General features: G+C 35.5%; 1 protein-coding gene across 3 annotated transcripts in view; it reads right to left on the reverse strand.

Annotated features, from left to right (window-relative positions):
- LOC128858773 (fasciclin-2) overlaps positions 1–23,876 on the reverse strand; it is a 103,175-nt gene that overhangs the window by 18,549 nt on the left and 60,750 nt on the right. For 2 of the 3 annotated variants that reach the window (XM_054095273.1, XM_054095272.1), the window contains 3 exons: positions 18,329–18,453; positions 13,025–14,515; positions 12,738–12,921 (listed from right to left, as the gene is read on the reverse strand). In XM_054095273.1, the coding sequence (XP_053951248.1) occupies positions 12,738–12,921; positions 13,025–14,515; positions 18,329–18,453 (1,800 nt within the window). Of the gene's footprint in view, positions 1–1,152; positions 3,219–12,737; positions 12,922–13,024; positions 14,516–18,328; positions 18,454–23,876 lie in introns of those variants that run through there. The other variant, XM_054095274.1, reaches the window with a different exon arrangement.

Genomic DNA, 23,876 nt, shown 5'->3' on the forward strand with positions numbered 1-23,876 from the left:
ATCCTAATACTTTTTGAGTATTTTTTGTTTGATTTCAAAGAAACAAAAAATTTCACTTTCCTAAAGAAATTCAAAGTAAAAGCAGATAAAAGATTATTTTTCGTAAAATAAACTTAGAAGGAAGTACAAGAAAAAGAGTTATCAGTGGTTTTCGATAACAAAATACTTTATATTAAATAAAACTAAAACTAAAAAAAAATAATAATTGGCACGAGATTTCTGTTAGATGTTTGACCGAGCTCCTCCTCCAATATATGTTGTTCGTCTTGAAGTTTTTCCACAAATGGAGGGATCTACAGGTCTAAACCGGCGCAGAGCGGCAGATATTTTTTTGAGCAGCTTTTCATGGCAGAAATACACTCGGAGGCTTGCCATTGCCTGCCGACGGGCGACCTCTATTAAAAAAAACTTTGCCTACTAATTTGCTATTTCATGCACGGAGATTCTAAACTACGCACTCCCGAATGGTAGGCCGTATAAGTAATTATATTTATTTTGAAATTCAATTTAATTTGCTGTGCATTAATAAAATAATCAGCAGAAATAAAAGCGGAACTCATTGACTTCAAGTACATCCAAGCGCTTTTTGAATTGAAAATTTAAGCTTGCAATTTAACAAAGCAGCTTTTGATCTAAATGAGAAGTTTTCGTTATAAAGGAAAGCTTATCTAAGGCTTTCGTTATAAACAAATGCTTATCTAAAGCTTTCATTTATGTCGAATATTAAAAGTGATAAAACGAGAAGTTTTAAAGTATGCCAAAGAAAAACGTGGTCTTGATATTCTTGGAAAGAGGCATTCAACATTGGCGTGCAACTATTTGCCTTAGGTTAGGTTTTTTGTGGCAGTCGGTTTAGAATATCTGGAAGTATGCAGAGTAAAGCTGCGAAACTCTATTTTGTATATGGATTTTAAGTGATGATAAGAAAATGGACTCAAAATGTTTGAACTGTCACTTCTTTTGAAAGAAGTTCACCCATCACGTCCTTAATTTCTTCGCAACACTGAGATGTCGGGATTAGAAAGGGACAATTTCGGGACTATTTCCGGATTGGAAATTCATGTCATCCTAGATGAAAATTTTATCTATATCGTCTAAAAATCTCGAGACTATTTCGGGACTGGAAATTCATGTCATCCTAGCTGAAAATTTAATCTATATCGTCCGAAAATTTCGGGACTGGAAATTCATGTCTTCCTAGCTGAAAATTTTATCTAGATCGCATTCGTTAGACAAGAGTGTGAAATTATGGTTTCCCGACTACTTTTAAGAATTGTGTCTAACAGGGTGTTGCTTATCATAATTATTTAAGTACAGATCACGGAAATCCTTACTTTCTGGGCACTTTTTTATTTTTACATGAATTTGGGTAAGTTTGACCTTTTAGAAAGGTGGATTCAAAAGGAGTATTTAACTTATTTTGCAATTAGCTCAGTTTGTGTTTTGAGTTTACACTGCCAAATATTAAAAAAATAGGTATCTGTTAGTGCCGGTGTTCGGGACTGGGGATTCCGGAGATAAAAAAAATAGTGTTAGTGTTAAATAGTGTTAGTTCGCCGTTGTAATTTTTGCCCTTGATAGCAAAACATATATATATTAAACAATTTTACTTGCTGGTAGTCTCGAGATTCGGGCTGCTGTATTTCGGTATTAGATGCCCTGCTTGAACTGGTATTTAGGATTTGGATTTCGGTACCAAGCAAATGCCTTACCTCATAAAAATTGTATGGCTCTAAATTGCTTTTGTAAATTTTGCTATCGTCCGTAAAAAAATGATAATTACAAAATTTAACTAGTTGTAGCACTCGTACCGATAATCGGCAAAAAAAGAAAAATTAAAAAATGATAGTTGCTTGCCTGGTGCCGGCATTTGGGAGTCTGTATTTCGGTATTAGATGTCGTACTTCAGAAAAATAGTTTTACCGTAGTCTAATTTTTGTTATTGACCGTAAAAAAATATATTAAATAAATGACTCGGCATTTGGGATTCTGTATTTCGGTACTAGATAAATGCCCTACCTCAGAAAAAATAGTATGTCAATAAATTGTCTTTGAAAAATTTTGCTATTGTCTGTTGAAAAAAAAATTTAATCAAAAACTGTTAATAGTTAGTTATACGAGTACCGCTAATCGGGATTCAGACTGTTGGATTTCGGTTTAAGTTCAGAGAAAATAGTGTTGCCGTAGTTCGCCATTGCAATTTTTGCTATTGTCCGCAAACAAAATATAAATAAACACAGTGGTGTAAAATACCCTCGGCCACAAGTACGCGTGGGTATAAAAGGTAAGCAGCTGTTAGAAAAAAATAAAAATTGAAACAAAACATAAATTCTCCACTGTTAAAATTCTTTTATTTTATTTTACAAATACAAATACTATTATTTTCGTAGAAACATGAATTTGTTACACTTTTTTTAATTTTCTTTGCTTTCAGTAAATAAATGCGCGCGGTTTCGAGCTTAAGGCATACAAACATCAAACTTAATTGATAACAATTCATTATTTAGTTAAGTACCTACGGTTTAACAAGGTTTAAATAAATTTTCACGCTATATGAAGAGCAAATTGCCTAATGTCAATGTGAAGCACAAATTGTTATTTAAATCTTGTATATACATATAAATTTTTTTATTATCAATTGGATTAACGCAAAACTCGCTAAAGGTATCAGTAGAAGCACACATCGTTAAAACAGTATTTGTTTATTTTTTTCTCATTGCTAAATCACACAAAAACAATTCTAATACCGATCTAATTGTAAATTATTTCATATGGTATTGCATTTGGCTTGGTATTTTTGTACATTAAAACGGAATACATATTTTCGCAACGTGCGTGGAAGTCATATATGTATATGGAAGTGTTAGTCGGTGATTTTTTTTAGATCATACACATGTATTTGTATGGTTTTTCTTTTTTATTTACAAGTTTCGCTATTTAAATTACTACTTCATTACAAGGAATGATCCTTCTTCTTCTTCTTCTTCTTCTTCGACATCTCCACTTCGGCTTCCTAGCGGGTGTGCTAATTTAGTTCACCGCTACTGCTGCCGTCGGCTTGTTGCCCATTTTTACCGTGTGCATAGTTTGTTGTTGCTGTTGTGGCCACGCGAATGTTGCAATTGTTGCTAGTGCAATTAACAGTAAGCAGTGCTGCCATTTTTGTGCTGTAGTCACTGTGCCTCGGATGCTGGTTGCCGCACCATTATAAGGATTATCTAGAAAAGCACGTGCAAAGGCATTTTCGATTTTGGTTTTCGTTTTTTTTTTTGTTTTTTTTGTTTTGTTTATTAATTTGAACATTTCAATCAAAAATGAGATTTTTTTGGGTTAATTTTTGACAGCACCGTGTTATTGGTGAGAGTGTGTGAAAGAGAACAAAGAAATCCAAGAGAAAGAGAAAAAATAGAAAAACAAAAATCAAGAAAACACAAAGTTGAGACAGAGAGCAAAGAGACAAAGAAAAAAAGACAGTATAGCAACAAACACACACAAAAGTTTCTTTTTATTGTAGTTTTATTTTCTTATTGCATTTTTGTGTAAGAATTTCTGGATTTTTAATCTTCTTTCGCAAACTACTAACAATGTTTGTTGTGGCATTGTGATGTGTGAAAATGGGTTAAATGCTTCTTGCTATGTAGCGCCGTTAAGTCGTTATATGTGTGAGTGTGCTTACTGTGTGTTGCAGTTGCTGTTGGTGGTAAAATCAAGAAGCGCTATGACTGACTGTAACCTTCTCGTGGCATTTTCCAGCAACGCACGTTTGTAGGAAGGGGAAAATGTATGAGTGGAAGGATGCGGAAGTGGCGCCATTATGAGAACTTTTCGACACTCTGGTCATTGTGTTGATGCGTTTTCGTATTGTTGTGTTTGTTAATATTATTTTTGTTGGTAACCCCATTTTTGCGAAATGTGACGTATGTATTTTTGTATGCTTTGTATTGTAGAAATGTGTAGACGAAATGCTTTCAATGTTGCGGTTAGCAAATGAGGTTAGTTTTTGCCTTACAATTTTTGTTTTTGTTTTTTTAATTTTTAATGCCGGATGATGATACTTTGCGTTTATGAAGAGAGTTTTGTTAGTCCAATGCCTAAAGTTTTCCAATCGTTTTTGATTGCTGGCGGTGCAGGGTGAAGATCTAATTAGCAATGTTTTGGTTTTGTATTTTATGGCACTTGTAATTATTGCTTGTTGTTATTTTTTGAATTCAATGACACTTATGAGTTAAGTATTTTGTAAATTTGCGGTGTATGAGGAGATTATTTGTTTAAAATGTGCACAATTTGAAAACTTTTTTGGTTAAGTGAAATGAAAACACATTTGAATATATTTTGTTATTTTCGTTTGGTTAAGTAAACTGAAAACACATAACCTCAAACGGCACACGCTAAACACTTAAGAGAATAACTATAAAAAAATGGGTGTTTCATTATAAGCACGGCTACACCCGAAGAAACACGCACTAAAAACAATGCAATAAACGAAATTAGAAAAAAAACACTAAAAAAGTATGCGTACGCATGTTTAAACCGATTTCGTTCAAATTAAGTGACTTTCAATCATTTGGAAAATGAAAATCTAATCAATTGTGCATAGATATTAAAACTATATGCATAAATATAAGTAAAGTGCATAATATGTAGATAAATAGTCAAGACTAATTTCGCAATATGGCTAAAAATAGTTAAAAAATTGTATAATTAAAAATAGACTAAATATTATTAATTTTTTAAAAAGTTTTTCTAAAACATTAAAGTAGTTGAATAAAAATATTTCGTAATTTAAATTATAACTAATGCAGTTCCACAAATTTCTGAATGTGCTGGTCGTGACGCGTACTTTTAACAAGCAAATCCAAACCATTTATGAACAGAAATTAGGACAAAAAGCATATAAATAAATTTATTTTTAGAAATCGATGTGGCTAAAACTTATAATTGCTGAAATAAATTATTGCTAATTAACCGAAGTTAGGGCAATATGATCGCATTTATCAACTAGATGCCCCAATTGCCAATGCTATGTTGCCAATTTTCGTGCAAGAGATTTTGCCGACAGTACATTAGTATTTTGCAAAGGGGCGGAAAAATCGATAAACAAAGCCGACAATGAAAACTTTTCATAGTTTCTATTACTTTAGTACTATCTTTAGAAGCATTTTATATATGGTTTTTGGATTTAAATGGATCGAAATGTCAGCAAACAGGTTGGGTGTGTGAGATCACGTATGCGAGAGGCCCGTGCAAATGACTGGGCGCGAGAAGTTGAATTTTTAATGACTATTGCATAGATTCGACTGAATGTGAACACTGGTCCAGGTAACACAACAGACTGGCATGCACAACTGATCTCTTTTGGTTGCAGTGCGCAGTAGCCTAATAATAAGGGTAACACATACTGGTATATGCTGATATTGTGCGCATCGGTTGATTACCGCCCAATTCTGGAAATCCCAAAAAAAAAGTCTAGCGTGGTTAAACCATATAATCTCTGTGGCCAACTCATGTCGCCTCCTCGACTGGTAGCGAGTAATTTTGTTGTTTTTTGTTGAATTGTGTGGTTTATAAATTGAGCATATCAAACTAGATAACAGCTCTGATAGGCACACCGAAGAAAAGGGTTGCCTAAAACAACCTGCCAATATTGAGCTGTGCCTATCAAAAATCCCATTTAATTAATGCTCGAGAAAAAGCAATATGTGTCAATTACGTTCAAGTAATGCGCACCATTGACTTGACTTGACTTAAAATACTAAGTTGTCAATTTTCATTAGTTATATTCGATTTACTCCGAATGCTGCGTTGCCAATATTCCTGAGTTATAATTGGTTTACTCTGAATGCTACGTTGGCAATTTTCATTAGTTATATTTGATTTACTCCAAATGCTACGTTGCCAATTTTTATTTGCTTCTGGATAAGGGTTTGCTTCTGTTATATATAATGTAAATATAAAATTTGAGCCTACTCTCGTTGTGATGAGCGTTATGGTGTTTTTCCATATATAGAGTGACCAACAGCTTTATGCCGCCTCCGAAAGGCAGTTGGTTTTTTATGAGGAGCGTTTTTCATGTCACAAATACATTCGGAGCTTTGTCATTGCCTATCAAGGGGCGCCCACTATCAGAAAAGACCTTTTCTATTAGTTCGAGTCTCATGCCCGGGATTTTGAATGCACCAACGTATTTCGCTACGGCGGCCCAAGCAGAAAAATTTATAGTATTTTATGAAAATAAGTGCCGCTTTTGTACTTCTTTGTCGCTAAGAAGCATAAATATACGCATTGTACGGAGTTGTTATATTTAAATTAACTGATAATTAGTTAAAAATGTTTTTATTCCTTTTTTCCAAATTTGGACATAAATACTCGTAACTTATATTAAATTGCATTATTAAAAATGTAAGACGAAAATATTTTTTTATATTGTAATATTAGACGCCTATGTACCTTGCTTTTCGGCATGAAACTAGAATATTTGAGATACACTGCATTTCATATTTTATAAATAATTTTTTATAAATCAGTTGGCCACATTGAAAATAAAAACGACGCAATTTTTAAGAAAGGTACATACATACAACGAATTGATGAAATGCACAACAAAGGAAACAAACAAGGATGAATACGACGTAAATCAAGAAATTTTTGCAACTACTAAATATATTTTTCAATGCGTGTAGAAGTGTAAAAAAAAATGTTTACGTAAAATAGACAACAACGGAAGAGCTTATTAGAGAAGAAGAGAGTATACATGTTGAGTAAAATATAAGAAAGTTAGATACATAAAATTGCATTACAAAACACACAAATACAAACATACAATAAATAGAGATGGAGAACGAACGAACAAACGAGCGAGCGATCGAATAAACGAGTGAGTGAGCGTAAAAGAGACAAATACTTATACGAGTACATATTACATACGACTGAATGCCGTATACAACAACAAAAGAGTTCTATGAGTGAATGCTTTTTGTTTTGCTTTTAAATAAAAATGCTATTGTTTTTTTTTATTTTTATTTTTTTTAAATTATTTTCTTGTATCATATTCATTTGCTTTATTAAAAAAAATGAAATTAAAAATTGTTTACTTATGAATTTAACTAAAAAATATTTATATATATGTATATATGCATGTAGTATTTATATAAAAATGATTAAGAGAGTGAGTGAAAAAAAAAATTGGAGAGTTGGAAAGAGAAAGAGAGCGTAAGAGCGCAACTAAAATCTAATAAATATTATTGTAAATGATAGTAAATATGTTTAAACAACATTTTTTCACTCGTAACTTAGGCTATATATTTATTTTTTCCATTATATTTTCACATATGTAACTATTTGAAGAAATTTGTTTATTTAAATTTTTTTTGTTTCTTTTCAATTTGTATTTTACACAAAAATATGCACACACAAAAATATAAAATACAACAAAAACTTATGCAATGCTGCGCGCATGCAATTGTTGCAGAAAGTGTGACGAATTTGAGTTTCTAGTTGAAAATTTGGGGTTCTAAATAAAAATAGTTTTTTTTGGAATCTTTTTCTTTTTCATAAAATTCAAGTTAAGGACATTTACGCTAAACGGTGAGTTTGAAATACTTGTACATTAGTTGAGTAATGATTGTTGCTTCTATAATGAAATTTATAAATTTTTTTCTCGACTCAGTATGTTTAGGTGTCTCGCTTGCGAAAATGTAACAGTTTTAAGGCCAATGTGTGTAGTATTGCGCTACTTCACGAATCCGCGTAATTCTTCACTAAAACATCACTACTTTGAGCGCAACTGAATCACTTTGCTTTGCAGCTTCAAAATTTTTATTGTAACAATTAAATTAATTATTGCATATTAAGTAAAATTATTAAACATTATGTATGTGTTTTTTGTTTTTGTTTTTTCTTTATGTACTAGAAACTAACTTAAAATTAGCGCACTTTTTTCAAAGCAAATTATATATTTTTTTATTTTATGGAAAATTGTAATGGAATTCGATTTGAGATTACTAAGTGTAGACACGCTTAGGTATTGGAGACAACAATGCCTAGCGGGTGATAAGTTCTTCAAAAAAAAAAAAAAAATAAGAAATATACATACATAGGTATGTAAATGCATACAATGAAAAAAAATATATTTTGTGAAAGCAAGATTAATTGAAAAAAAAATATTTATAAATTAATGAGCGAAAGAACATACACAATTAATTTAAAAAAACACGCACACATTGAAAGTGTAACATTGACATGAGCAGACAGCAAGCATGAAAAGTTATACGAAAGTGGCATTTTTCACATACAGACGAGTTTTGCCAACAACAAAGATAAAACGAAAAAAAAAATTATTAAGTAGAAATAAAATATAATACGACACGAAATACAGATAAAATGTAAACGGATTAAGTTTCAAAATAGTGTTTTTGTTTTTGGTTTTTTTAAATGCGCTTTGAGAGAACGAATACGGGTATGAATTAACAGAACAAAAATTAAAACGTAGTGTAAATACAAGTACGCATAGTAATTAAGTAGTAATTTGTATGTGAGATTATAGTTTTACATTTTTTTCGCTTTTGAAAGTGTGCCATTTTGTTAATTAATGTTATGCTATGTGGTAAAAAAATGTTTGTAATGTTTTGTGTGTGATAGCTTACTCTGACGAGAACTTTGTTAACAAAAAAAAAAAAAAAAATTGAAACGCGCTTGAATTGCATTCTACGTAATTTCTTTCTCAGTGTATTTTTGTTGCATGATTTAATTTTGAAAAAAGAAAATAAATTGAAACGCGCTTGAATTGCATTCTACGTGATTTTCTTCTCAGTGTATTTTTGTTGCATGATTTAATTTTGAAAGAAAGCAGGGTTTATAAAGAACATTTTTGTATAATAAAAATTATGTAACACAAAATATTTTTTGCAGATAAAATGTATTATTTTTTGGGCCGTTACTTATAACCTTTACAAAATTTATTTCAAACAGTAAGCAGTTTATTGACAACTTACTACTTTCAGTTCCAGCCAAGTTTGCCAAATTTTTTCAAAATCAGAATGAAAATGTATTAATCGCTTTGGTGTTACAAATAACTTTAGTATTTGCTTTTTAAATATAAATAAATTTCTCATAAGTATTTAATGAATGCTGCCGGCGTGACAGCGTTTGCGTGATATATATCATATCAAAACACAACTGTCGAACCTTTGTAATGGTGATTCTTGCATTAAACAAGTTTTCTTGCAAAAAATTGACACAGGCTCCTAAAGGTCTAGTTACAAACTACACATTTTGTAACCAGTTCCCAACTAGTGCAAAATGGCACAGTTGGTGAATATGAATGGCGTTTATACTAGTGACTCACTTTGCCGTTTAAATTAATTGTGGTTTATAAAGCAATAAGTTGCTGTTCATTTAGCATATTTAATTGCTCAAATTACTTTGCTTACGAATAAAGTGACAACCGGACTGTTAACTGACATATAACCACATAAATGTCGCTTACTGGGGGTGCTAATGCTGGTATTTTGGCACGAAATCTGTTATTCTTAAGACATGCACCATATATATTTTGCATACCTTTGCTATACTTGAGAGTAGAGAGTACTTTCGGTCATCCACAAGATATTGATTGTACTATATATAGAGCAATACGTCTGGCCTAAACCACAAAACAAATTTCTGTGTGAGACCGGTACAATAATAGATTTTACGTTGATGGTTATAAACTTGATAGGCAAGGAAGAAAGAGATAGAAAAATAATCTTATATGAGAACTGCTTCCGGTTACTGATAAGCCGCCGAAAAGTGTGGCTGCTCAGCCTTTTTAAAGCTGCATATTTGCGTTTTCTAACAAAGAAAATTGGAAGTTGTCTGAGGTGTATCAATGTCGAAGTTTTTCTATAGCTGCTTCAAAAGCACAAAACATTTTCCAAATACTTTTGCGGAAGTCTCCAAAGGACTGTAGGCAGAGATTTTTTCTTATGGCTCTTTCATAAGCAAAATAAATAAACCCAAATACTTTTATGAAAGTCAGCAAAGGACTGTAGCCAGGGACGAATATGGATTGGTACAGCGGATCTTACTGTCAAAGGAACAGGCGACTTTTGTTGTAGCAGCATTAATTAAGTTTTCAGAAATTATTATTTTCCAGTTTGGAAAAATTATAATAAATAAAATAAATAAATAATTGACGCGTACACTTCTGTTAGGTGTTTGGCCGAGCTCCTCCTCCTATTTGTGGTGTGCGTCTTGATGTTTTTCCACAAATGGAGGGACCTACAGTTTCAAGCCGACTCCGAACGGCAGATATTTTTATGAGGAGCTTTTTCATGGCAGAAATACACTCGGAGGTTTGCCATTGCCTGCCGAGTGGCGACCGCTATTAGAAAAATGTTTTTATTAATTTTGCTTTCACCGAGATTCGAACCAACGACCTCTCTGTGAATTTCGAATGGGTATCACGCACCAACCCATTCGGCTACGGCGGCGGTGGAAAAATTCTGCTGAAACTAAATATTTGCCTAATAATTGAAAATTTAGAAACACTTGCGGATCCGGTACTGAAGGCTTGACTGTACACTGAATGCTGCAATCCGTGCCAAAGCAACTCTCTGTCGCCAACTAACTGCCAGTTACGGAGTGGGAAGTTTTTACTTCAGTGAAGCGTGCTTCATGCCTAGTGGTATGAAAAAGGCGTTGCCTACCAAATAAGTCAGTTTTTAAGCATTCATTTTTATGGAAACTGAGTGAAAAAGCAGTTTAAGTACTTGAAGTTACAACGTTTTTCCACTGACATTTTTTTAGTTGCAGTTTTAGCTAATGTTTTTCGTTATGTTTTGTTGTGTTTTGATTTCTAGTAAATGTAATTCTTAACGGGAATGAACGAGCTGTCAAAATATGTAGAAGAAAATTGTTAAGAATTTGTCTGATTTGAATAATCTGAACTTTACAGGTTCTATCACGAATATTGAATTGTCGCTTTAAATATTTTCAGCAACTTTAGAAACAAATGAGCTCCAGAATTTTTTCGTACTTTCGTTCTATTAGCCAGCAAGAAGATCTTGTGAATAACGTTCCCATGACAGTCGGCTCTAAGTAACCGGAACTACCCGGATTTCTATCCGGCCACGGACTGTCACTTCAGCAGCATTCCTCGTATATGCATGGGGAATGTTGATGCATCTTAGGAATATAGCATCTTGACTGCAGTATAGAGTGGCGTGTGGCAGTGTTTAAATTTTGCTGGAAATTTACTGCTTGCCTTGGAACATTCTTCTGGACGTGCTCAATGGCTGACGCTGTTAAGTTTCGTAAGCTCAGAGTGTCTTAAGGAATTTTGAATTGTTACAATTTGGGACCATAAGACTCGTTCGCTCATATTATAAATAAAGTACGCGTTACTAATCGGGATGATACATTTTTCTAACTTTAAAATGACATTTGATTATTTTCCTTTTCTGTGTATTTTGAACTTAAAAAATTTCAAAGGGTGATATGTTCCCTTTGATCTTTGAATACCCGAAAATTTGATGAGCGCTTGGGAAAGCGAAAATATGTTTACCATCGCTAGAAAGTGGCCTGTACAGTTAGAGGTAAGTTGGGAAAACGACCCAAGGTTAGGTTAGGTTAGGTTAGCCAGGTTGCTTGTCTAAGCCAAGACACTCGGTGGACCTAAGGCCCGTTATGATATCTGCATTTGATTTCCATCCCAAATATGTATTTTTTTCAATTTGAAGTGTTTACAGCGTTTCTTGGTTAAAAGTAAATCAACGAAAATTGATACTGTTTGGAATATTCTTGTCGAGGGTGGAGGTATGTGCTATTTTATTTTATATACATTTCTAGAATAAGGTTAGAAACGTCTAATTAAACATTTCAAAACTAAATCATGCATTGTTAGATACGAAAAATTTGCAATCATCAAATACACTGGACAAATATTTTAAACAAAAGAGAAGCAACTGCTGGAATAACATTGTAATTTGTTGTTTTGTTGTTAAATCGGGATTGAGCTTACAAAATACAAATAAATTTATTATAAATTTTTTTTTTGCTTAATAAAATCAATTGAATTTAGCTGGCTGCTTAAAATTAGTATGAAATAATGAAAAAAATTATTTTTAGATTATCAAATTATGACTCTACTCAAATGCTCCAATCTCCGAATTGCGCAAAAAAGTAAGTTCTGTCCTTCAAACGCGGTTCAAATGCTCACAAGCTATGCTTTAATTTTTCCACATTTTTTTATAAAGTAGAAAAACCGCTCATTTACAATGTTATTCGTTAATGCAGCTTCAATTTAAATTCAACATCCGTTCTACTTAGTTAAAAAAAAATTATGCTTTAAGTTTTCGTTCGAAAAATTCTTCGCTTCAATTGTATTTTACTGCTTCTAATTCTCTTTCGTTTACTTTAGAAATTTTTCATGTAAAGTTTAAAATTTTTTACTCTAAATTCAATTTCGAATTCACTGAAATTCTATTGTTTTTGCTTTTTTTTTTGCTTTCCTGTTCTTTTGTGCCATTAAGCTAACATCGTTGCTACAACACTAAATAATGTTATGCATGTTGTTGTTGCGAGAGCTATGACAGTTGCCGTTGTTGCTGTTGTGATGGCAGTTGTTGCAGTTCTCGTTCCGGCTGTTCTCGTTGTGGTCATGAATTTAATGTAGTGTTTATGTGGCGAATTAGCGGCCGAATTATAGCCGGCCGAATACAATAATGTCCCCAGATTATTATTAGCAGAATCGGACTCACCTCGTGTCGTCTTCATAATAATCGATGCCGGCGATGAGAAACCGATCACATTATGCGCACGCAGCTCAATGCGATAGTAGGTGTTGCCGCTCAGGCGGGACATTTCGTAAGATGTGGTCTCGATGACATCCTGTGAAACGCATTGGTTTTCCAGCTCATGCCAAGTGCCAGCCATTTTTACACCCTGCGGAATAATATATAGGTAGAGTTAGCGATTAGAGAGGGTGATTAGTGTTGGTGATTACAAAAAATAACGGTGTACTAAAGTGTTGCAAATTCCAACTTACTGGACAGTATTTGATTTGATAGAAGTCGATGGGTTCGCCGTTATCAGCTGGCACGCTCCATCTCAGCTCGAAGTGATCGGAATATGGCGACACTACAACGGGCTCCTCCTTGTCGTTTTGCACCGGCGAATGCAGTGGTTTGGGTTCTTCGGGTGCCGAGCGTCTGGGTGTCGATTGTTGCTGATTCACGCCCCACATGCCCAAGCCGACTTGGTTGCGTGCCGCAAAGCGGAATTGATAGGATGTCTGTGGTTTCAGTCCCTCAACAATGTATGGTGAGTCTGGTGACCAGCTACGATTTTGCGCCGTTGACCAATCGGGATTAATAGCTTCTTTATATTGCACGCTAAAGGCTGTAACGGGTAAACCCAGTTCCGTTGGCGGTCCACGTATATCGAAGGTAATTGTTGTGGCGGTGAGTTGGCGTGGTATCGCGGCGGCAACAAGATCAGGTACACGTGCCTCTTTCAATTGCATATCATGTTCGGCTGAGCCGTGCACATTTGTGGCGATACATTTGTAAACCGAGTAATATTGACGCCCCACTGGGTGTACAATGAGATCGCTGCGTGGTCCAGCGCCGATAATAACGAGATTCTTGTCGTAGGCATCTTTCAGTGGACGACCATTCCAACGCCATTCGATTGTCGCATTTGGTATACCCAAAGCCAGACAGCTGAGATTGGCTTTGCGTTCCTCCCAGCTAAACACCGGTGGCAGATCCTTCATGTGTGTAAAGTCTGGTGGGAATTCAACGGTTATATGGCCAGTTTTGTAGGCGGTGTCACCCTTATTGCGCGCTATACACTGATATAGGCCATCATCGTTGCGTGTAGCTCGTGTAACGCGTAGTGTGCCTGAACTTTCGCCACGTTCTTCATCGAAATGTTGTTCCAAAGAGATGCGTTCATCGTCAGCTTGTAAGCCTGGTGCGTATTCTTCTTCGGTACCCCAACGTCTGAAGGTGACAGCAGGAGCTGGACGTCCCTTCGAACGGCAAGTAATAGCAATCTCTTTCTGACTCACACCCGTCACATTGTAGAATTCATAGATTTGTGGACGCACAAGTACATTCAATTTAGTCTTTTGATCCACAACGCCAGCATCATTCTTGGCAATGCAAGTGTAAGTACCATAGTCATCTTGGGTAACGGAGTTAATGGTCAGTAGGCCAGTTTGTGGGTTGACTTGGAAGCGATCGGCCGTGGCGACATTTTGCTGTGCAGCATCTTTGATCCAGGAGATTTCTGGCACTGGTTTACCGGTAGCTGTGCAATTGGCGGCGAATGGTTTACCCTCGACAGCTTCCAGTGTGTCTGGCAAATGTGTTATGACCGGGCGGATGTAGACTTCCACGCGAATGGTGCGCTCGAGTAGTTCACCAGTTTCGATAACTGCTGCGCGGCAAGTGTAGATACCATCATCGGATTCCTGGACATTACGTATGAGTAGGCCATGTGTCTGTACAACGTATTTATCACCGGTGCGAATCTGCAAAGAAGGAAGTTGCATTAGTTGAGGGGGTATTTCTTATGCGCTGAGGGCAAAGCCAGGAAGTAAGCGCTCTCGGAGCGCGGTTCTTCTTAAAGCCCAAAAATAATTAGAAATGAAAATGAGTACAGGTAAATTTTTCACTGTAAAGCTTCGTGCTAAAATGTTGAAATACTCGTAGTAACTCAATTAAAGCTAAGTGAGTACGAGTAGTACTCAGGGTGAGCTCCTGTTTTCGTCGTTTGGATTTTTTAATATGACTATTTCCTCTACTGGGTATCTGGCTCGAAGGGATATGAAAACGCGCTGATGTTTAATCGATTGGTCTCATAGTTAACCGTATTTCTTAACTAATTGTGATCTCTTTCACTCTCATCAGGGGAAGAATGAGTTCAGCTCAGAATCAAACTTAATTTACCTGACAATCAGACAAAATCTACACACGGATATCCCGAGGAACTTAACAAATAAGTTTTTTGTTTCCTCTTAATTTTATACTTGGCAGATGATCGTCGGAATATCCAGAATCGACCAGATATTCATAATACACCAGGTGTTGGAAAATACCCATGAAAGTAGAATCGAAATTTGGTATACCCGCAAAACTATACGGCTATGTAAAATGACGTTGATCAATACCGTCAGAATTGGGGGGATCTCTCCGAGCCGTTTGATACCAAACGAAGTTTCAGGCAGAGTGACTGGCTGTCGTATGACTTCTTTAACCTGATGCTGGAAAAGATCGTGAGAGCCGCATAACTTAATAACTCCGGCAAATTTTTGTATGGAGCGTTCAATTTTTGGCGTGTATCGATGATATTGACATCATCGGCCTTAACAACCGCGCTGTTAGTTCTGCCTTTTCCAAACTGGATAAAGAAGCAAGGCGAATGGATCTGGTGATGAACGAGGACTAAACGAAGTAGCTCCTATCTGCACTGATGGCAGTTATAAATTTGGAGGTTGTAAGAGACTTCATTTATTTAGGAACTAGCATTCACACCGATAACAATGTTAGTATTGAAATCCAATGGAAAATCTGTCTTGCCAACAAGTACTCCTTTGGACTAAGTAGGCAATTGAGTAGTAAAGTCTTCTCTCGACGAACAAAACTAACACTCTATAAGGCTCTCATCATGCCCGTCCTAACGTATGGCGCAGAACCTTGGATGACGACAACATCCGATGAAGCGTCACTTGGAGTGTTTGAGAGAAAGACTCTACGGCAGATTTTTGGAACTTTGCACGTTGACAACGTCGCCCATCGTAGGCGATGGAACAATGAGCTGTATGAGCTTTATTACGACAAAGACATAGTGCAGCGAATAAAGATCCAGCGGCTTCGTGTGCTGGGTCACGTCGTCCGAATGGATATAAATGCTCCGGCTCTGAAAGTATTCGATATGGTATCGGCTGGTGGTAGCAGAGGAAGAGGAAGTCCTACTCTGCGTTGGAAAAATCAGGGGGAGAAGTACTTGGGTACACTTGATGTGTCCAAGTAGTGCCGGTTAGCACGAGAAAGAAATGACACGTGCTCTTAAAATCGAATCTTCATACATGAAAACTCCGAGTGTATTTCTGCCATGAAAAAGCTCTTCATAAAAAAATCGTCTGCCGTTCGGAGTCGGCTTAAAACTGTAGGCCCGTCCATTTGTGTAACGGCGTACAATACGCACGCCAGAAATAGGATGAGAAGCACGGCCAAAAACACAAAAAGGGTTTAAGCGCTATTTATAATATTATTAGATGATCGATGATATTAACTATACTATATATAGGGTGGGCCATGTCAAATTTTTGCTTTTTGAAACTTTTTTCTTTTATTTTGAAGATTGAACATTGTCATTTATGAATGAAAAATAATATCGTTCAAATGACTGCCACGACTGGCTTTACAGCCATTCGATCAACCCAATTTTTAAGCACATTTTCGTTTGTTTGGGCTCCAATTTCATGAATAGCAACTTCGATTTCGTGTTTCAAAGCATCAATCGTCTCTGCATGGTTCGCATAGCATTTGTCCTTAACGGCCCCCCACAAAAAATAGTCCAACGGGGTTAAATCACAGCTCCGAGGCGGCCAATTGATATCGAAATTTCGGCTGATTATTCGGTTTTCAAAAACGGTAGCCAAAAGTTCGAGTGTAACTTTGGCAGTGTTACAAGTTGCACCGTCCTGTTGAAACCAAATGTCGTCCATGTCATCCTCTTAAATTTTTGGAAACAACTCGTTGAGCATGTCACGGTAACGCTCACCATTTACTGTAACCGCGGAAGAACAAGAAGATTCACCAAAACTGACCGCAATCTACTGGATCTGACAGTATTTAGACAGTCTATAAACGTCATTCACCGGGAGACCGTCACCACCTTCTTAAGCTCCCGTCCTGTGAATGCCGTAATCGGAGTCCAACCACCACCTACAGCAGATGAAGAGCTCCAGCTTCCTCGTGAGACACGTGTAACACTGGCACAATTACGTTTTGGATATTGTAGCAGGTTAAACTCCTACCTATCCAGAATCGACCCCGACATACCAAACATATGTCCGGCATGTGAAGGCACCCCGCACGACACTAACCACCTTTTCACATGCCCCTAAAACCGACTCATCTAACACCCCTCTCCCTCTGGACCCATCCCGTCGAAACAGCATGTTTCCTGGGCCTACCTCTAGATTAGCTGGAGGAAGATGACACGTGATATACCCAACACTGGCGGGCTACTATTACTGTTAACAAACCAACAAACAAGAAGATTCATCACTTTGGAAATAGGTTTTCAATATTTCCCAATTTTGCTCAAGCGTATAGCGTCCCATTTCGTAAATGTCAAACCTTTAAGTAAATTAAGAACACATTTGACATGTCATTTGTGTTACCATTCTCAAAAAAATAGATGGTTCAAAAAGCAAACGCTATATGGCCCAACCTGCATTTAGTTCTCATTCAACTTTCATTTCAAATTCTAAATAGTTTTCTGTATATAAGTCCAAATACATTGCCATAAGTGGCATGGGAATAAGCCCAATTTGAGTTCCCATTAAACTTATTTTCGAGCTTAACAACTCACAAGTATCCATAACTCCACAGTAAATACAGTTTATAAAACACAACTGCATTCGCCATACTCGCATTTTCTGGAAATCTCCTCGGGGCGTCAAACTACATGCATAGTACGCGTATGCGCGCATAAAATTGCACAAAAACACTTAACAATTTCGTTAAGTTTCGTAAAAGCTCCATAAAAGTGCTTCGTGACAAGCTAAATTTCAATTTATGCAAACGATATACTCGTATGCGTGTGTATGTGTGCAAAACCATGTTGTTCCGCAAGCGCTGGATAAAAAGTTTCAACATTATTATTAAGAGAAAGAAATTTAAGTTTCGTCAAGTTTCTGTAACTCCTTAGCATACACATACTTGTAACTGTGAACTTAACGCACTGTCAAAGCATACATATGCGAACAAGTAATGAGTATTTGTTATATACATGTGCATGAACGAGTATATGTATGTAGTGGTGAAAACAACAAAACTCTATGCGTTAGATTTTTTGCACTCGTTTTAAATTATGCTGCTTTTCCTGTGGAGCGGTTTTTGGCAGGCAAGATTTTACTTTCGATCAACCATTTTACTTCCAATCACTATATACACACACGCACGCACCCATACATTCTCTTACGATGTACTTGCACTTTAGTATTTGCTGCGCTATGCTATGACCATGTCATGCCATCGTTGCCAGCGCGGCGCAGCATCGAAATTTCTAAGTAAATCATGAAGTTTTAATAACATCCTTATGCGCTACTTACCGGATCACCGTTGCGGAGCCAGTCTATGGTCGGGTTGGGATCAGCCTTCACTTCACACTTGACAATGTAGTCCTCACCAAGTATGGGGTATTGATTCTCAGGAGCATTTGTCCATGTTATGGCGACTAAATGGGCGAAAGAAAATAAAGAAAAGAGATTAAATGACAATTCGAAAAGAAAATGTGAAGAAAATTTGAAAATTTCTGCGCAGAGAAGGAGTGAAAGAGAGCGAAAATTTGGCAAATAAAATTGCTAAAAAAGAAGAAAATAAAGCGAAAACTGCATAGAGAAGGCAAACAATAACAGACAACGCCGACAATGAGTAGGTGGATTAGAGCGAGTGTGGCATTGGAAAGAAGAGTGAATGAGTGGAGCTATGGTGGGTGATGCTTAAAAAGTCAAGAAAACGCTTGAGCTTACTTGTGAGTTGTTAACACAAGCTGCAGATGTCATTACTGCTGCAATTGTTGTTGTTGGTTTTGTCATGTTTGCAGCCAAGACAAGTGCTGAAAAAGATGTGGCAAACACACAAACATAAAACAAAAAAAAAAAGAGTAAAATGGAATCGCATAACTTGAATTTCCTTTTTGCCCAAAATTTTTTTCAGTTTTTTTCTGTTGTTAAGTTCAAGTTGAAATACCACTTACAATGCTTGTAATTTCTGTGTAGCTCGTGCAATTTGTGCAATCTGCACACGACACACTCTCTACCTACCCGCATGCTAGTCCCACCGCAATGCGCTGTTGTGCCACAGCGCATTGTTTGATGACTACGTTGCTTTCGCTGGCCTGTCCGGCCACACCGGCGGGAGCAATTGGACAGCGCTGCAGCAAAGCCACTTGGCACTTGTCGGTCGCCGTTAGCCGGTTCACGTTCGCTTGTTGCGATAACAAGCTAAAATGCTGAAAATATTTTACTTATTTTCTGTTTTTTACATTCCTGCTGCCAGTTATTTACTTGTTGGTTTCTTTTGTGTTCTGAGTAGTTGTCAACACAAAGGGCAAACAACGAAATGTGGCAGCAAAATGGCTGCTTGGTTGTTGTTTTTGCTGCTGTTACTGCATTTTGTGTTGGTAATGGCAGCTGTTTTCTGAAAGCTAGACGTCTTAAGGTGGTGTCGCTTCGACAGTAAATTTTGTGTCTGTATATGCACATGTGTTACAACGCACACATTCATATGTATATCTATAAAGCTATGGACATGTAGCCATTTTCCTCTGTCAATAATATGGCTTGCAATTTGCCTCGTTTTTCTACTAAAACTCTAGAGCAATTTCCTATCTTATCAGCCCATTACCGACACTTTTGCTTATTCACACATAGCCCAATGTATTTGAATTGCTTTATGTGTGCATTTGAGTAAGTACGTTGGTTTTATATGGATAAGTCCACTGTAAATCGGTAATTTGTTGGATATTTGCTTGCATGGGTTTGAAATGGACATGAAAAGCTTGAAATATTGCAAAAATAGATGTTTTAAAGTTTGCAAAGATGGAAAATTTTAAGCTTCAATTACGTAATGTATGGAGTAATGTTATTTTGTGCTTTTGGTAAGTTTTTAAAGTTTCGTCAAGTTTTCAAAGTTTTCTTAAATTTTTTAAGTTTCGTTAAGCTCTAAAAAAATCGTTAAGCTCATTGCTTAACCCTTTATAAGTATCAGTCTAGTAAAATTGATAGCTAAGTGAATAATATAGTAAACTGTTTATGTTTCCATGTTGTTTTTAAAGATTCGTTAAGGTGATTTTTAATAATTTTTCAGCATCAGCCAACTAAATATGATAGTAAAGCATAATAATAAATAAAAAAGTAACATTTGTATACGTGTATGCAGTTTTTAAAGTTTCTTTAAATTTTTAAAGTTTCGTTAAGTTCTACAAAATTTTGTTTAGCTCACTTCCTAACACTTTGCTAATATCAGTGGAGAAAATTTATAGCTAAGCGTAATATTGAATAAAATAGTAAAACCTTTATGTTTCCATACCGTTTTTAAAGGCTCGTTAAGATAGTTTTTTAACAATTTTTCAGTATCACTCAAGTAAAATTGATAGTAAAGCGTGATAATAAATAAAATAGTAACGTTTGTGTGCGGTTATGTAGTTTTTAAAGTTTCATTAAGTTTGTAAAGGTTCGTCAGGTTTTTAAATTTTCGTTAGATTTTTAAAGTTTCATTAACCTCAAAAAAATTTCGTTAAGCTAATTTCTTAACACTTTATAAGTATCAGTGGAGTAAAATTTATAGCCAAGCGTAATATTGAATAAAATAGTAAAACTTTTATGTTTCCATGCTGTTTTTAAATATTCGTTAATATATTTTTTTAACAATTTTTCTGTATCAGTCAAGTAAAATTGTTACTATCAAATGAATAAAATTCTAATATTAGTTTAACTTTTAAAATATTCGTTAAGTTTTCGAAAGTTTCTTTCAGAGGCTAATTGTAAGAATATTACAAATAAAACGTAAGAATATTATTTTGCTTTTATTCTATTTATTTATTATTCCAAAATGTTTATGAAAAAATTTTTCAATATATCGTAAATTTTTTAAACTCTTCGTAAGCATGTTTCAAGTGTCAACGACAAATGGCAAGCCTGGTATCAACGACAAGTGGCAAGGCTGAAGGATAGAAGTAGGGAGTAGCAATCGAGGAAGAGTTTGGTGAAGCAGCTTTCGTTTTTCTTTGTAACTGAATTTTCGATTATTTTACTATTTTAACAGATTCATTTAACAATAAATATATGAGAATAAATATTTAACACAAGTGTTAAAAAAAATTATTTTACGGCAACTTTTGAACTCACTTTGCAATTAAAACTTTCAGATTTTGCTTTGTGCATTTTGTGTCTTATAACAAACTGGCGAAAGTGCGTCGGAAATAAAGCTTTAAAAAAAGCGAAAAACTCAAGTTTTCCATATTCAATGAGTTTCGTTAAGTTTTTTTTGCGCGTTAGCATCCAATGGCAAAATTTAGAATAGATTAAAAACAGAAATAAAAATTTATACTTTCTTGGAGTTTCATTAACTTTATAAAAGTTTCGTTAAGTTAAAAATTTCATACTATTTTTACATGTTGATTTTTTCAGTATTCAGTTGCAAGTTATCTGCATGTTACTCTGCACACTATAGGAAACTTATATAATAAAATCATATTGACAAAATTTTATTTTATTTAAACTAATATTTCAAACCTCCTCCCTATACTTCTTTTATATAGAAGTATTTCTTGTCCGTTTCTGTATGATCAACCCTCCTTGAATGTAATGCTATATCGTAGAAAATCTTACCTAATCTGTGATCAGCTCGTCTAAGTATTACCGATTCACTTACCGATTTCTTAGCGTTTCGTTCAGTTTTTAACACATATTTGTTTGCTATTATGACGCCTAGCTTATGAGCATATGATGTCCAACATCATTTAAAAGTGTTTTTACTTTCGTTAAGTTTTTTGTCACATATTTTTCTGCTACTACTAAGTTTAGCCTATGAACATATTATGTGTAACACCATTAATAGCTTTTTTTTACTTTCGTTCAGTTTCGTTAAGTTTTTGTGATCTATTTTGCTGCTATTATTAAGCCTAGTCTATATAAGCATATTATGTTTAACATCATTTAAAAGTTTTTTTGCCTCCGTTAAGTTTCGTTCAGTTTTTTCACAAAATTTTCTGCTTTTATTAAACCTAGTGTATAAGCACTTTATGTGCAAACTGATTTAATTTTTTTCCACCTTCGTTAAGTTTTTAGATATATTTTAATTGTTTCGTTTGAAATGCTTCGTTTGGAATGTATTAAAAAATGTTTTTCTCATATTACAGGGCATTCGTAAATCAGTTTTACTTGAGAGCAGGCTAACAATCCTTCGTTAAGTTTCTGAAGGCTCAATTACTATGTTTCTTGCCCTAATTTTTGCTTCCAAAGCTTCTTTTATCAAAGCTCGCATACCAGTAACACGACTTTTACTCTATTTCGGCAATTTTGGTTATGTGAGCTTTGCTATGTAAGTTTGGTTTTATGCAATAATCCACGATTTCTTGGCATTTTCAAGTCGCCAAAACCACTTACAAACACTTTACCACCATTAGGTAACGCGTTAACGTAAAAGTTGCATTTAAAAGTAAAAAAAAGTCTCGTTCAGCTGGAACTGACTAGCCGTAGTGAGACTTTATCTTTTCAATTTGTGAAATTTGTACAAACTTATTGGAATAAAGCAATAAATGTTTTTATGTATGTATGAGTATGCCAGCGATTACACAACATTTCACTTCAACAACATGCAACACTGGGCGCCAAGTTTGTGTGAAAGCTTTTGCTTAGAATTTTTATTGTAATTGACTTTTGTTTTGTGTTTGCCCTTTTGTTGGAATGCGGGTGCAATGCTTAGTGATGTTTTTGTCTTTTTTGTGTACAAATAAAATTTCCAATTTAATTTTATCAATGCTGAATCGAACGGTTTGCAAAAGTAGTGCAAACAAAAAGCAAGGGAAGCTATCGATTCTCTTATTCGCAGTCCTTACTGCTCTCTAAACGGTGCAAAACAGAGCACGAGCTTGGCTTTTCGGACGTTTCGAAAGAAGTTATTGGCTGAGAAAGGGACACTAAAATAAAATTGAAAGTAGGAAACAAGCAAAGTTTTGGCATAGCTGCACTTGAGTTGTGGAAGTAGATGCTTCAACTCGCCATCTCGCCCGCCAAGCGGTGGACTCCCCGCATTTTCTACTTTTATTTTCTTTTCGCATCGAGGACGCTATAGCTCCATCAAATGGACAATGAAAGAAAGTCATAAAAACATCGAAAAAGTTAAAATAAATGCATTTGTTGTTAACTCTGATTTTAGCTGGCCTTTAGAGGGTGCACATTGTTGTAAAAATGTATGCGCGTATGCAAGTATGTGAGTATGAATACATGCCATGTTGTTGTCCGCCTCGCTACATTCACCATTCTCGTTGTAACAAGGCACTTAAATCTGCACCGCAGATTCAATTGCGCTGTCGGAATGCTGCAGGCATTCTTGGTGCTCATGCCATCAACGACACAGCCATAGCCGCAGCTGCAGCCGCAGCCGTTACCTCCACTTTGTTATATGCTGTTTGTAGTTTCGTTAAGTTGCTATTATTATTTTTATTTTTGTTGTTTGGTTGCTTCTTTGCCATTAGTTTTGTTTGTTTCAATGTGGCTTTACTCAATGTGTCGGTGAGTGTGTGCGTGCGTGTGTATTGCATATGCGACTGAGAGCTTGATTCCTTGAGTGCCTCACTGTTGTCAACTTCCAGGCAAGCATACATTCAGGCGCATACATTTACGTGTGTGTTTGTGCTGATGCGAAGGCGTCATCTTCCGTTTACAATCCGTGCACAATAGTCTGATGTTATTGCCGCCAAAGCACAACTAAAGTATCATCGTGGTAGTCGCAGTTGCAACAGCAGCCGCGTCAGCGGAAGTGGGCGCTACAGTGAAGGATATGTTACACTGCGCTTATATGCACATATTCGTATGTAAATGTTTGTGTTCGTGTTTGTACTTTAACTTGAACTTTCTTAGCAAACTGTTTTCC

Source organism: Anastrepha ludens, chromosome 3, assembly GCF_028408465.1.
Source record: "Anastrepha ludens isolate Willacy chromosome 3, idAnaLude1.1, whole genome shotgun sequence".
In the NCBI taxonomy this organism is placed as follows: domain Eukaryota; kingdom Metazoa; phylum Arthropoda; class Insecta; order Diptera; family Tephritidae; genus Anastrepha; species Anastrepha ludens.